The sequence below is a fragment of the Elephas maximus genome, chromosome 13 (assembly GCF_024166365.1).
Source record: "Elephas maximus indicus isolate mEleMax1 chromosome 13, mEleMax1 primary haplotype, whole genome shotgun sequence".
NCBI lineage: Eukaryota > Metazoa > Chordata > Mammalia > Proboscidea > Elephantidae > Elephas > Elephas maximus.
The window spans coordinates 66,653,788-66,669,430 of record NC_064831.1 but is presented as its reverse complement, the minus strand read 5'-3'; the positions used below and the strand labels follow the sequence as shown (position 1 = coordinate 66,669,430).

Here is a 15,643-nt window from a genome sequence, read left to right as displayed (position 1 = left end):
TGTTGAGCTTTATAACAAATGTGTTCCATAGAGTCTCTTGTATGTAACAAATATTACATTAAAAAAGACAATAAATGAAAATTTCTACAACTTAACAACAAAAAGACAAATAACTAAATCATAAAAAGAATAGATATTTCACCAAAGAGGACGTGCAATGGCCACCAAACACGTAAGAAGATGCTCAGCATCCTTAGCCCTCAGAGAAGATGCAAATCAAAATCACAATGTGATAACATTTCACTCCCACTAGGATAGCTAAGACACAAAAAAAAAAAAACAGAACACAAATGTCGGCAAGGATGTAGGGAAATTGCCACGAGTCAGAACCAACTCGACAGCACCTAACAACAACCTACTGTTGGTGGGAATGCAAAATAGTACAGCCGTTGTGGAAAACAGTGTAGCGGTTCCTCAACAAACTAAAAATAGAACTACCATATGACCCAGCAATTCCACTCACAGGTATGTACCCAAAAGACTTGAAATGAGAGACTGCAACAGAGACTTATACACCAGTGTTCACTGCAGCATTATTCACAATAGCCAAAAGATGGAAACAACCTAAATGCCCGACAACAGATAAACAGATAAACAAAATGTGGTACATACATACAACGGAATACTTCTCAGCCAACAGGAGAAAAATGAAGTCTTTATACATGCTACAATATGGATGGAGCTGAAAGACATTATGCTGAGTGAAATAAGTCAATCGTAAAAGGACAAATATTGTATGACCTCACTTATACGAAAAGATAAGAAAAGGCAAATATATAGAGAATAAAGTTTATTAGTGGTTATCAGGGCCAGGAGAAAGGGGTGGTTAATGGTGTTGGAAACATCGTGCTGATTAAGGGTAGAGGTGCACAGGCAATTATTTTAATTGCTGACAATAAGTTGCACACCTGTAAAAAGTTGAATTGGCAAAAGCTATATCATAGATGTATTTACAAAGATAACAAAAATAAAGAGTAGCTGCTGAGGCTGCTTATCTACAACCAAAAAGCTTTTGGGACTTGGTTTCTGGGTTTGGAGGTTTAGGGTCATGGTCACATGGGAAATCCCAGTTAACTGGCCTAATAATGTTTTTAGTGCTTCTTTTCTACCTCCGAGTTCAGTGCGCAGTGCCTGGGGTCTTAAAAGTTTACAAGCAGCCATCTAAGGCACAACAATTAGTCTCTATTCACGTGGTGCAACAGTGCAAGAAGGAGCTTCAGGAATAGGAGGAGGATATGGAATGTGTGGCTAATTGCCTCCATGAACAACTGCCTCCTTTGCCATGAGATCAGAAGAATTGGATGGTGCCCGGCTACCATTACTGAACATCTTGATCAAAGACTCTAAAGAAGAATTCCAATCAAAAGAAGAAAACTGCAGAACAGAATTTCAAATTCTTATAGAATCCAGACTTCCTGAAGCAATGCAGTTTGGCTGAACACCTGAAACTACTGCCCTGAGATAATCCTCAAACCTTAAACCAAAAATATCCCCTGAAGTCTTCTTAAAACCAAAAAATAGTTTTGCTTCACTAGTAAAGAAGTTCTACCTTAAGCATTATACTCTTTTAAGAACTTTCTATATGGGATCAAATTGACAACAGCAACTCAAAACATTAAGTAGGAACCTTAGGGGGCAGTGAATTTATGTTAATGGAGGAAGAACAACTAAGGAAAGGGGGGTGAGAATGGTTGTACAACTCGAAGAATGTAATCAATGTCACTAATGGCACATGTAGAAACGGTTGAATTGGTACATGTTTTGCTGTGTATATTCCCAACAGCAACTAAATAAATCAAAAATCTAAAAAAGATAATAAATTAAAATAAGTATAAGAAAGGGAGGAAAGGATGCAGACCAAAAAAACTAAGGTTAGTGTTCAAAGTGGATGGATCACTTACCATCATTCTACAATCCTGTGTCAAGGAGCTCTTTTGCCACATGAACCCATGGGGTGTGACTCCTATAGAAAAAAATATATTTGATAAATAATTAACACCATTATGAAATCATATTTACTCATAAAAATACACAAATCTCATCCCTACAAGTTCTTCACTACATTATAAACACCAAAAAAAATGAAATTATTCCTTTATATTGCCCGTTTGATATAATAGTTTGTTTTATATACCTCTTGCTAAACAATACCTCAATGCTCTCCAAAAAAATAAAATGGAGGAGAAACAGTGCTAATTATTCATGGCAAAAAAATCTAAAGCTACATGAAAAGTTCAGCATATCCTAACCCAGAGGCTTCCAATTTTTTTTACTATAACCCATAAAGACACAGACACGCACACACACACATTTTATATCTTGACCAAGTTCATAGTATCTGTTTAAATGAAACAAGTTTCATGAAATAATATTTATCCCTACTGTGTTTAACGTACTGTGATATTTCTTTAAGTGCTGTTCTCACTGAATTGATTTATGACGCATTAAGTCTTAACTCAGTACGAAAAACACTGTCTAGCCTTTCCTTAAGAACTTGAATAAACTGATATTTCATTAGAATATCTTAGGTACCAATTTACCTAAGGTTCTGCATAGAACAGATCTTACTTTTAGGAAATCTATTTAATATAGCCAAATCTTTACTCAAAGATATCCAAAGCAGAGAAAACTAGATAGAACACAAAGGCACAGGGAAACTGCTAAAAAGAATGGCCTTGCCCTGTAAGAAGAGCCAATGAACACAGAAAAGAAAGCAGTTAACTGGAACTAAACTCTCTTCTGGAATGAGACCTTAGGTCATTTATCCTTTGTCAAGTGAATCTGTGATGCTCAAATGTCACTTTCTCGGGTGAGGCCTTCCCAAGCACCTTATTCAAAATTGCAGCCTATCAATCCTCACTCCCGCTACCAGCACTCCCTAGCTGTCTTCTCCTCTAGAACACATATCGCCTTCTATTATATTTTTTATTTCCTTGGAATAATATCTGTCTCCACCAACAACAAGGTAAACTCCATAAGAGCAGGGATTTTTGTTGGTTTTATTACCTACCTCTGTAGCCCCAAAAGGATGTCAGAAGAGACTTCAAAACTTGCTCTCGAACACAGAGTAGCTAAAGGGAACGGAAGACATGATGAAAAGAGCTAAACAAAAGATTTCGAAGGGTGGCTCAAAAATACAAAATAAAGTTTTTTAATAAAATGTGTGAAGAACTGCAGTTAGAAAAATAAAAGAAAACACACTTAGCATTTTTTCAAGCTGAAAGAACTGAAGAAAAATTCAAGCCTCGAATTACAATTCTGAAAGATTCTACGGACAAAATATTGAACAACACAGGATACATCAAAAGAAGATGGAAGAACATGCAGAGTCCCTGAGCCAAAAAGAACTTGTCGACATTCAACCATTTCAAGAGGTAGCGTATGATCAAGAACCAATGATACTAAAGGAAGAAGTCCAAGGTGCACTGAAGGCAGTGCCAAAAAACAAGGCTCCAGGAATTGACAGAATACCAACTGAGATGTTTCAACAAACAGATGCAACACTGTAAGCACTCGTCCACGTCAAGGAATTTGGAAGACATGTTATGAAGAACCACAGCATCAGGATCGGAGGGAGATTCACTAACAACCTGCATTATGCAGATGACACAACCTTGCTTGCTGAAAGTGAAGAGGACTTGAAGCACTTACTAATGAAGACCAAAGACCAAGGCCTTCAGTATGGATTGCACCTTAACATAAAGAAAACAAAAATCCTCACAACTGGACCAATGTGCAACATCATGATAAACAGAGAAAATACTGAAGTTGTCAAAGATTTCATTTTACTTGGATCCACAATCAATGCCCATGGAAGCAGCAGTCAAGAAATCAAGCAATGCATTACATTGAGCAAATCTGCCATAAAAGCCCTCTTTAAAGGGTTAAGAAGCAAAGACGCCACTTTGAGGACTAAGGTACACCTGACCCAAGCCATATTTTCAATCGCCTCATATGCATACAAAAGCTGGACAATGAATAAGGAAGACCAGAGAAGAACTGACGCCTTTGAACTATGGAAATGGCAAAGAATATTGAACATACCATGAGCTGCCAGAAGAACGAACAAATCTGTCTTGGAAGTACAGCCAGAATGCTCCGTAGAAGCAAGGATGGCGAAACTTTGTCTCACGTACTTTGGACATGTTATCGGGAGGGATCAGTCCCTGGAGACAGACATCATGCTTGGTAAAGTGGGTGGTCAACCAAACATAGGAAGACGGTCAGTGAGGTGGACTGACACAGTGGTAGCAACAATGGGCTCGAGCATAACAATGACTGTGAGGATGGTACAGGACCGGGCAGTGTTTCATTCTGTTGTACACAGTGTTGCTACTTGTCGGAACTGATTCGACAGGACCTAACAACAAGAAATCCTCATGGAAGCAGAATGCCACATTTTTCTCCTGTGGAGCAGCTGATAGGTTCAAATTGCTGACCTTCTGGTTAGCAGCCAAGGCTTTATCTACCGCACCATGAGGGCCCCTGTGCTGAATAAGCATTAATTCAATATTTATTTACTGATGAGTACAACCCTTACTAAAGAACTTTTGCTCATCTTGTTCCTTTCCTTCTACTTGTACATATTCAATGCTTACCTATTCTTCGAGGCTAGCTCAAGTCATCTTCATGAAGCCTACTGACATTCCCAGTTGACAGAGATCTTATTCATCTGAAATTTGAGACCACCTGATCTGTATCCTTCACCTCTAAAAAGTGTAACAAACTTTTACACTTACATAGCGGAAATCTTTTACACTTATATAGTGAGAAGAGTAGATAGAGGCATTCCCGTTACAAGCCAAACCTACTGCCATGGAGTCAATTCTGACTCATAGCAAGCCTATGATGGCAGAGCAGAACTGCCCCCATACAGTTTCCAATGAGTGGCTGGTGGATTTGAACTGCAAGAGATGGTTAGTTAGCAGCTGAGCTCCTAACCACAGTGCCACCAGGGCCCCATAGCAGCATTAGAGTCAGCCAAATCACTGGCTTTGTCACCTTGAGAAGTCATTTAACCTTTGAGTATCAGTATGCTTATCCATAAAAATGACGTTCAAACTTACAAGGTTATTAGGAGGGTTAAGGAAAATGCATGTATACTGAAATTGGCATGGTACAGTGGGAAGGAGTATATACTGATGAGACTGAATCCCAAATTAGTCACTTACTGCAATTACTAGATATATATCCTTGGGCAAGTAATTTAATCCCTCAGAACCCAGTTTCTCTTCTGTAATGTGAGAATAAACCAAAACCAAACCCGTTGACGTCAAGTAGATTCCGACTCATGGCAACCCTATAGGACAGAGCAGAACTGCCCCATAGGGTTTCCAAGGAGCAGTTCGTGGATTCAAACTGCCAACCTTTTCGTTAGCAATCAAGCTAACCACTGCACCACCAGGGCTCCTCATCTGACATAGAAGTTACCCAAATAATTTTTAAAAGAATGTATAAAAACTGGCATCTAGAAGATGCTCAGTAAATATTATTCTCTTTTCCCTCTTTCCCTTTTATGAGGTCGTCTTCTCTACAACATTTTACGGACAAGATCAGTATCTGAATCATCTTCACTTTCCCCCACGAAACACAGCCTCTTACAAATGACAGACACTCAACATAGATTCTGAAGAAAAAGAAGAAAGAAAGTTGAACGGTTAGTTTACTAGATGGTCAGTTAAGCAGGGTTCCCTCTTTTTGGTCATCTCTGAATCAGGGAAACTGTATACTTTTTTGAACTACAAAAATCCAAGTCTGTTGCCTTCAAGTCAATTCCGACTCATTGCAACCCCAGGTGTTACAAAGTACAACTGCTCCACAGGGTTTTCTTGGCTGTAGCCTTTATAGAAGCAGACCCCCAGGCCTTTCTTTTGCAGTATCCCTAGGTAGCTTTGAACTACCAACCTTTAAGTCAGTAGCTGAGTGCAAACTGTCTGCACCACCCAAGGACTTGTGTACTCTATTACTTTCCAATAAAGACAGTTGTAGGCTAGATACCAAGGACATTTTGACAGAATTATAAAATCACCATCTGGTAGCCATCATACTAATAATTTATTCAGATAAGAATCATCATTAAAAAGATAAAAACATTCTTAAGGCAGACAAAAAAAATTATATACCATATAATTAAAGCTATAAAGGAGGGGGGAGGGATACCACATTCACTGGGAAATATACCGGGAGCAATGTGGGGTAAAGAACATAAGCTCTGAGGTCACAGAGACCCAAATTGATGCCCCAAGGCTGCCACTAAGTAGCTATGCAACCTGAGGCAAGCTATTTAACATATTTGAGCCTCACCTTGCACAACTGTAAAATGGGGGTAAAAAATATCTTCCTTGTAGGGTTATTTTGAAAATTAAAAGAAATTATGTATGAAACACCGAATGTTACAGAACAAGCACTCAATAACTGGTAACTGCATACCACTAGGATTGTAATTTTTTCTATGCTATTTTTCAGGCTTTCTGTAATATGGTTGTATTGCAATTATAGCTTTAAAAAATTATGACTTAAATTTAAACATATTTCTAATTACAGTCTAAACTAGGTTTTGACTTCAAAAAATTTAACCCAGATATCACAAATTCTAATTACCACGACTTTCAAGGGAAAAAGAGAAAGGTTCGAGAGTGAATTACCTCTTAAGTCCTACCAGATAGTGATTTAGTCCAAATCCTTACATCATTTTGTGTCTTGGGTATTACTCCTCAATTTAGCACCAAACAGATTACTGTCCGTCTCTGAGCTAAAGTCAGTTGTACTTAAAATGAAGCTTTTAAAATTAAATTCAAGATAGTTCTCTGGACACTTTGGCAAACAGGTACCACACAATGTGTAAATTAATTAACATATGTAGGCGATGTATGTTTCACAGTAAAATATTTAAATACCAGAAACGATTTAAATAAGCCCTGGTGACACAGTGGTTAAACACTCGACTGATAACCGAAAAGTTGGCAGTTCGAATCCACCAGCCACTCTCTGGGACAAAGATGTGATGGTCTGCTTCCATAAAAATTATAGCCTAAGAAACCCTATAGGGGCAGTTCTACTCTGTCCTATAGGGTTGCTATGAGTCAGAATCAACTCAACAGCAATTGGCTTGGTTTTTTTAGTTCTTAAGATGGCTAAAATAAAGAAGACAACAAATGTTGACCAGGGTGTGGCAAAATTCAAACTCTTACCTATTCCTGGTGGGAATGAAAAATGGTACAGTCATTGTGGAAAAGAGTGTGGTGGTTCCTCAACAAAGGAAAAACAGAACTATCACCATAAAAACCCAAATAACCCAGCAATTCCACTCCTAGGTATATACCCAAAAGACTTGAAAGCTAAGACTCAGGGACTTTTACACCAAAGCTCATCGCAGCACTATTCACGATAGCAGAAAATGTAGAAACAACCTAAATGCCTATCAGTAAACCAAACCAAATCAGGCCCATTGCCACCAAGTCAATTCAACTCATAGCGACCCTGTAGGACAGAGCAGAACTGCCCCATGGAGCTTCCAAGGAGCACCTGGTAGATTCGAACTGCTGACCTTTTAGTTAGCAGATGTAGCTCTTAACCACTACGCCACCAGGGTTTCCTGAAATGCCTATCAATAGATGAATGCATAACATAATGAATGCATAACCTAATGCTACAATATGGTTGGAGCTAGAAGGGATTACGCTGAGTAAAAGAAATCAATCAAAAAGGACAAATATTAGCCACCAGAGAGATGTAAATCAAAACCATACTTACATAATCAAAATCTCACTTACATAAAAAGACAATAAAAGGCAAATATATAGAGAACAAAGTTTATTAGTGGTTACCAGGGACGTGGAATGGGGGGGTTAAGGATGATGGAAATATTGCATTGATTAAGGGTAGGGCTACACAGCTGATTACTCTAACGGCTGTCAGTAAGTCGTACACCTGTAAAAAGCTGAGCTGGCAAAAGTTGTGTGATAGCTATATTTACAATAACAACAAAAAGGATAGCTGCAGAAGCTGCTTATGTACAACCAAAATTCTCATGGGATTTGGTTTCTTGGATTGGAGGTTTAGGGTCTTGACTTCATGGGACACCCAGTTAATTAGCCTAATAACATGTTTAGTGCCTCTGGTCTACCTTCCAGTTTGATGTGTAGTACCTAGAGTCCTAAAAGCTTTCGACTGGCCATCCAAAGCACAACAATTGGTCTCTGTTCACCCAGAACAATAGAGGAAGAAGGAGAGTCAGGAATAGGAAAACGATATGAAATGTGTGGCTAATTGCTTCCATAAACAACTGCCTCGTTTCCCATGAGACCAGAAGAGCTAGATGGTGCCCCGCTACCATTACTGAACATTTTGATCAAAGATTCCATAGAAGAATCCTGATCAAAATGGGGAAAATGCAGAACAAAATTTCAAATTCTCATGGACTCCAGACTTCCTGCAGCCATGACGTTGGACAAACCCCTGAAATTATTACCGTTAGATAATCTTTAAAACTTGAACCAAAATATTCTTTGCAGTCTTCTTTAAAACCAAACAACAGTTTAGCTTAAGTAGTAAAAAAGTTCTGCCTTAAGTATTACACTCTTTTAAGAACTATTTATATGGGATCAAACTGACAAAAGCAACTCGAAAGATTAGATAGGAACCTTAGGGAGTAGTGAATTTATGTTAATGGGGGATAACAACTCAGGAAAGGAGGGTGAGACTGATTGTTCTGACAGGGGTCACAAAAGAGGATCCCGGACAGAGCTGGAAAAAAACACAGAGCAAAATTCTAACTCACACACACACACACAAAAAAAAAGACCAGACTTACTGGTCTGACAGACTGGAGAAACCCAGACAGTACAGTCACTGGACTTCGCTTTTAACTCAGTACTGAAGAAATTCCTGAAATTTACCCTTCAGCCAAAGATTAGACAGGCATATAAAAAACGGGACTAAATGGGCACATCAGCCCAGGGGCAAGGACAAGAAGGAGGGGAAAGAAAAGCTGGAAACCATGAACCCAAGGTCGAGAAAGGGAGAATGTCGACATGTCATAGGGGTGGCAACCAATGTCACAAAATAATGTGTATCAGTCGTTCAATGAGAAACTAATTTGCTCTGTAAACCCTCATCTAAAATACAATTTTTTAAAAAAAGAGTGAGAATGGTTGTACAACTCAAAGAAAGTAATCAATGTCATCAAATGGTACATGTATAAACTGTTGAAATGGTGTTTGTTTTGCTGTGTATATTCTCAACAATAACAACAAAATAAAATTATATTAAAAAAAAAGTTAAACATAGAATTACCATATAACCCAGAAATTCTACTCCTAGGTAAATAACCCATGAAAAATGAAAACATATGTCCACACTAAAACTTGTACATAAGGGTTCATAGCAGCATTATTCACAATAGCCAAAAAGCAGAAACAATCCAAATGTCCATCAATGGAATATTATTTCACCATAAAAGGGAATGAGGTACTGATACAGGCTGTAACATGGATGAACCTTAAAAACATTATGAAAGAAACCAGGCACAAAAGACCAGAAATTGTCTGATTACACTGATGTGAAATGTTCAGAACAGGCAAATCCAGAGAGAAAGAAAATAGATTAGTGGTTGCCTGGAGCTGGGGAAGGAGTCCCTGGGTGGTGTAAATGCTTAAGCACTCACCTACTAACTGAAGGATTGGAGGTTCAAACTTACCCTGAGGTGCCTTTGAAGAATGGCCTGGTGACCTGATTACAAAGCGTCACAGCCTTCAAAACCCTCTGGGGTGCGGTTCTACTCTGCACACATGGAATTGCCGTGAGTCGGAACTGACTCCTGGGTAACTGCTTTGGTTTTGGTTTGGGGGCTGGGGAGAGGAGTGGGAGACCAGGAATGGGGACTGACTGCTTAATAGGTATGAGGATTTCTTCTGAGGTGTTGAAAAATGTTCTAAAATTAGATGGTGTTGATTCACAACTCTGTGACTACACAAACCACTAACCCCAATTATATGAAATATCTAGGACTGGCAAATGTAAAGAGACCAAAGTTTATTAGTGGTTACCAGGGGCGGGAGGGAGGGAAAGAGGGGAGTCACTGCCTAGGGGGCAGTGAGTTTCTATTAATGGCAACGGAAAACTTGGAAACAGATAGTGATGATGGTCGCACGACACAAGGAACCTAATTAATGTCACCAACTGTACATGTAAAAAGGCTTGGAACGGCAACTGTTTGTTATATACGTTCAAAACAATACAAACGCCCTGAATGGTATGCTTTCAGTGAGTGAATTTTATGATATGTGAAATATATCTCAATAAAGCTGTTCTCTAAGAAAAGGCTATATTCTAATCCAAAATTTCCAAAATCTCAACCACTGAGTCACTATTGTTATATTTGCTATAACTAAGTACCATGCATATCATTATTTATAAAATATTTTTCTTTAAATAGAAACACCTTTTCATTTAAAGGAAATTTTGACATTATCATAAATGAAAAATCAGTTAATATAACATATATATATATATTCCAAAATAGTGATATTGCTAATTGCCTGCCGTCAAGTCAATTTGGTACTCAAATAGATGAAAGCTGGAAAACTCTGGGCTAGAGCAAAATAAAGGCCAAGAAGAAAATGGAGCACAAAAAAAAAGGAGGAAATGAATACTAGGACTGCCTGGGCCCAAAGTTTCTGAACAGGCTGCTGCCTGTGATGAACTGAATTCTCGCTTGTCTTACCCTGCCCTGTGGTCCCAGGATGTCTGTGGAGGCACCTAAGAGTCCCAGAAATGGGAATGTGAAGATTAGCTCAAGTGCCAGGAGAGGCCTCTCTCTCTTTTCCTTTATCCAAGTTTGGGTACACATGTTCTAAAAGTGCAAGCAGGCCCAAAGTGAGAAGCCTGCTAGTAGCAAAATGCTGCAGAGGGTAAGCGCTCAGCTGCTAAGTAAAAGGTCAGACGTTCAAACCCACTTGCGGCTCCAAGGGAGAAGGATGTGGCAATCTGCTTCTGTAAAGATTTACAGCCTTGGAAATCCTATGGGGCAATTCTACTCTGTCCTACAGAGTCGCTGAGTCGGAATTGACCTGATGGCAACAGGTTTGGCTTTTGCACTCAGCTGATGGTAGGACAGTACATCTATGAATTGTTCTCATGTTTGCCAATAAATTGTAGAAAAACTGGAATATACAACCCCAGTTCCTCTCCCACATTCACAGTATCTATAACCCAGGTTTTTGCCTTTTCTGAAGTTTAGGAAAATCTGAGTATTTGCCTTTCCAAGCCTGGTACTTAATACTCAAAAAATTTTCACATATCTGCTAGGTAGAAAGTAAATGTATCATGGTAAAAAACGAGTGTTCTGACACACAATACAGATATTTTATAGCTGCAAGTTGCTTAGTGATGTTTTCAATTCTGATCCCTCCTATCTATAGTGCCATAAATATATCAAGCAAGAAGCATTTATTCTCTCCCACGAACCTGGAATGCCCCACTGAAAATACAAAAACTACCTCTCTTTCCCAATACTATAACAAAAGCAGGTCTAACACATATTGATATCTTTACTAATGAAATGACATGATGCTTGATATTTTCCTCAAAACAATTTGTGTGGAGAGTAAGCCTTTACTGACAAGATTTGTCTATGTGTAGGCACTTACTGAAATAGAGAGACTGACTCTTAACAGTCCATTATGCCATTTTCTCCTACTCTCTACTTTCGCATGTTTTGAAATTTTTCGTATTAAAAAGTTTTCAAATGCCACATATAAGGACACATTTTTATTAATGATTTGTTTTAATTTTTGTTACACTAGCCAACTGCAGCTTTTACTTCTACAAATGTCAGAACTGCCAATTTCAGAATGGGTTATCAGCTTACTTACACCATCAGAGAGAATTCTGTTCAACTTTCCACTAAATAACACCACCACACGTGATTCCCAGAGAATTTCTGCTTCTTCAAAAATAGGTTGAGTTGTGGTAAGGTCTGAAGGTGAAAGAGAGAATCACAAGCCCCTTCATCTTGTTTATCTTTAAAACATGCCTGTAGTTAAATGAAGGTATTAAAGTCTCAATATCAAATCAATCTTACAGTGACTCTTAAATCCCCATGAAGCCCTAAGGGCAAAATATTATAAAATCTATGTTTCCAGTCATGAAAACATTTTATTTATAAACACTTTTGTATAGTAACACTGATTATGCTACCAAGGTTGTTTGACTTAAACCACTATGTGATGAATCATAGAAAATAAAAACGTACCTCAAGGAGATGGGGGAAAGATGGAAAGGAACAGCATTTGTTGAGGGCCTACTATGGACCAGAGCTCTGGTGGCACCGTGGTTAAGGAAAAAAAAAAAAAAGAGAGAAAGACCAGAGCCCTGGTGGCACTGTGGTTAAGAGCTTGGCTGCAAACCAAAAGGTCAGCAGTTCAAATCTACCAGCCACTCCTTGGAAACCCTATGGGGCAGTTCTACTCTGTCCTATAGGATCAGTATGAGTCAGAATTGACTCAACAGCAACAGGTTTTGGTTTTACTGTGAACCAGGAGCAGTTCAAAATGCTTTACACTCATCTATTGTTTTCAACAAATTTATCAGGTGGATATTATATCTAATTTGCAGATGAGGAAACCAAGGCACAGAAAAACTAAGTAATTTCTCAAAGGACAAGTGGTGGAACTGGGATTCAAATTCAGGTCAATCTTCAAAGCAGTCATAGTACCAATATGTGGGATACCACACATCCCACAAACACAACTTTTCAAATCATATTAAAAACTGACCCTTCAATTAACTAAAAATATTACTTAGTGGCTATTATTCAAATCATTTCAATAAGTGGTACATATCAATCTGCACCCAACGCATTTTGAGGAAAAGCCATAATTAACTGAGGAGATAGGTAAGAGTGGGAAACAGTAGTCAGACTACCAACCTTAGGTCAGGAGCTTAGTCCCTGATGACCGCTCACCAGCCAGTGATCCGGGGCAAATAATAACCTCTCTGAGCCTCACTTTCCCCAACCTTATTATGGGCATAATGCCTATCTTACCCTTTTACCTCACAGATTGAAGATGAAATAGTTAATGCTGGTGAAATCAACAAACTGAACATATAAATAATTACTACTTATTTAGTAAGAAAACTACTGAATGATTATTTTCATGACAATAACTAGGCACGAATTGAATGAGGGGTACTGTAGCAGCAACAAGAAGCTGCTCTCGGGCAAAGGGTCCCACCTCAACGGAAGCTACTCGACAGCAGCAGCAGGTGCTGGCCCGAGGACCGATTTTCTGCTTGCTTTCTAACAACCCCATCACTCACGGGAGCCTGTTCCCTACTCCAGCCTGTGCGTGAATGCCGCTGGAAAATGTGTGCGGAGAAGGCATGAATGAAGTGCCGCGAAAAGAGCACTACGGAGGCAGAAGGCTAGTCCTGCTACTCCCAGCTGTGGGGCCCTGGTGGAGCTCTTCACCCCTCCAGGACTCAGTTTACATATTTGTTCTCGGGCAAAGCTGAGACCATGCACGGAAAACACAGTAAACCCAGCTGAGAATGAGATAACGATGGCGATCACCTGTCAAATGACGGGCTGACAGGGAGGCTCCCCTGACATTCCAGAAACCTCGACACGCGCTGTCCCGGCCGCTCCCTGCGAGGCAGCCCCCCGTGCATCCCTCGGCCTCCGTGGGGGCGCCGGGGTCTCACGCCCCTCACACCCCCGCTGAGCCCGCAAGGCCGTCAGCTGCCCCCCAGGCCAGGCCGGGAGCCTGCCCAGCCCGGACCCTGGGCCTCCCTCACCGACCCCCGTGCCCTCCCGCGCGGCCGCAGCTCCCCTCCCCCAGCAACGATCCCGGCTCCCCCACCGTCCACACGGCCAGGTGAGGGGGGGTGGTGGAAGGGCGTACCCCGCCGCCATTTTGTCACCCTGGCCCCCGCGACGCAGGCAGCCGAACCCGCGCCCCGACCCAGGCCCGCCCGGGTCTGCGCAACGCGCGCCCCGCGCGGACACTCACCTTCGGCCTCCCCGCGCAGTTCGGGGCAGCTCCGAGCGTCCCGCCGGGAAAGGGGCGGGGCGGGGCGGCTCCGAGGGGCGGGGCGGCTCTCCGCCGTAGCACGTGACTCCCAGCCGCAGCCGCGCCGCCCTGGCTCCCGGCCGCCCGCGCAGGCGCAGCGCGGTTCGCGCCGACGGGCTGCCTAGGCGGGAGTCTGGGGCGTGGGTTTGCGTTCGTTGTCGCGCGCGGCTGCCCGCGGATAGCTGTTCCGTTTACTAGGTTGGGCTAGCACCGCCGAGTTTCGTCCCACGGTCTCCGCTGAGATTCAGTCCCTTCCCTCTGCCCGCTTGGTCACTACAGTCAGTCCCACAGATTAAGGACCTAGAGGCCCGCCTTCCAACCATCTGTATAAGTAAAAAAAGTGCTTCAAAAAAGCCCGTTCGCAAAAGCACCCTTTACCCTCCGCTGTAAAGCTTTATTCCGCCCTTCTTGTGTGCAGGCTTGGAGAGCTAGCTATGACTCAAACTACAAAGACCTAAAAATATTTTTAAACTACTTCAAAGGTAAACACATGATGAAATAAACAGTTTATTTATTGTGAGCAAAATAGAAGAGACTGAACGCAGACCGTAATTACCAAAGGAGTGGCAGAGACTCCAAGTATTTTCCATCAATTTATATTGAACATCAGGTGGAAAATTCAGACGCTTTACCTTTCTCTTCCTCGTTACCCGTAATAGGCAGAAATTCCTAGAATCCAAAGAAGTTTACCTCACAATCAGAATGAATATAAGCGCTTAGAGGGCAAGGACCATATTGTTGGCTGTGTTCTGGATCTTCTTCCTTCCTGCCTTCTTAAAAGTTTTTCTCTTTTGTTCATTTATTCAATAAATGTTTACTGAGCACCTACCATGTGTCAGATGCTATTCTAGATGCTTGGAATCAATAAATGGAGAAAATAGACAAAAGTCCCTGCATTCTGAGAGCAGAGTGGAGACATAAAAAGTAGTAAACATATATCAGTTATATGATACGTACAGAAAACAAAAGGAGTAGGATAAGGGGGGTGAAGTAGAGAACATATTATAATTTCATAAAAGTTAGTCAGGACTTTATTGCTCTTATCAACTATCCCCTCTCCTATATCTGTCTCATTTCCATAAGCATTTAAACAACCTCAAGTCTTTTCTGTCTTAAAATCTCTCACCTAACTCCCCAGAACTCATTTCTACCTCTGCTCTCTTTTTCTTTCTGCCCTTTGCAGCTACATTTCTCCAATTATCTCCACTTCCTCAACTACTCTGGTTTCTGTCTTCACCACTCCATGGAAACCATTCCTTCTTTCCACAGTTACTAGGAATCTCTCTACTGCAGATCCAGAGGACACTTATCATCATGACCTAACTTAATTTCTCTGCCTGAGTTGACAGTCCTTTCTGGAAGCATTCTTTTTCCCCACTTACCTGATCTTCCTCTTCTGTCTCTAGCCAATCCCTCTCCATTTCTTTTAAAGGTTCCTCTTACTGTTCCCATTCCTTAAATGTTGGTGTCCCTCAAGGATGGGTGCAAGCCCTTTCTTATCCTACTGGACACACTGCCTCTGAGTGATCGCTTCCCTTTACATAACTTTAGTTAGCATCTGTGTTCTTGAT

General features: G+C 40.8%; 1 protein-coding gene across 10 annotated transcripts in view; it reads right to left on the bottom strand.

The window, feature by feature from the left end:
- Positions 1 to 14,116, bottom strand: part of SCAPER (S-phase cyclin A associated protein in the ER) — a 495,697-nt gene extending 481,581 nt beyond the window's left edge. For 4 of the 10 annotated variants that reach the window (XM_049852836.1, XM_049852838.1, XM_049852839.1 and 1 more), the window contains exons 1-5: positions 14,013 to 14,096; positions 11,874 to 12,034; positions 4,045 to 4,166; positions 3,011 to 3,071; positions 1,902 to 1,963 (exon numbers count right to left, since the gene is read on the bottom strand). In XM_049852836.1, coding sequence (XP_049708793.1) covers positions 1,902 to 1,963; positions 3,011 to 3,071; positions 4,045 to 4,047 — 126 coding nt within the window. In that variant the 5' untranslated portion in view covers positions 4,048 to 4,166; positions 11,874 to 12,034; positions 14,013 to 14,096. Of the gene's footprint in view, positions 1 to 1,901; positions 1,964 to 3,010; positions 3,072 to 4,044; positions 4,167 to 11,873; positions 12,035 to 14,012 lie in introns of all 10 variants that reach the window. The other 6 variants (XM_049852837.1, XM_049852846.1, XM_049852844.1 and 3 more) reach the window with 6 other exon arrangements.
- Between the last annotated feature and the right edge of the window lie 1,527 nt (positions 14,117 to 15,643).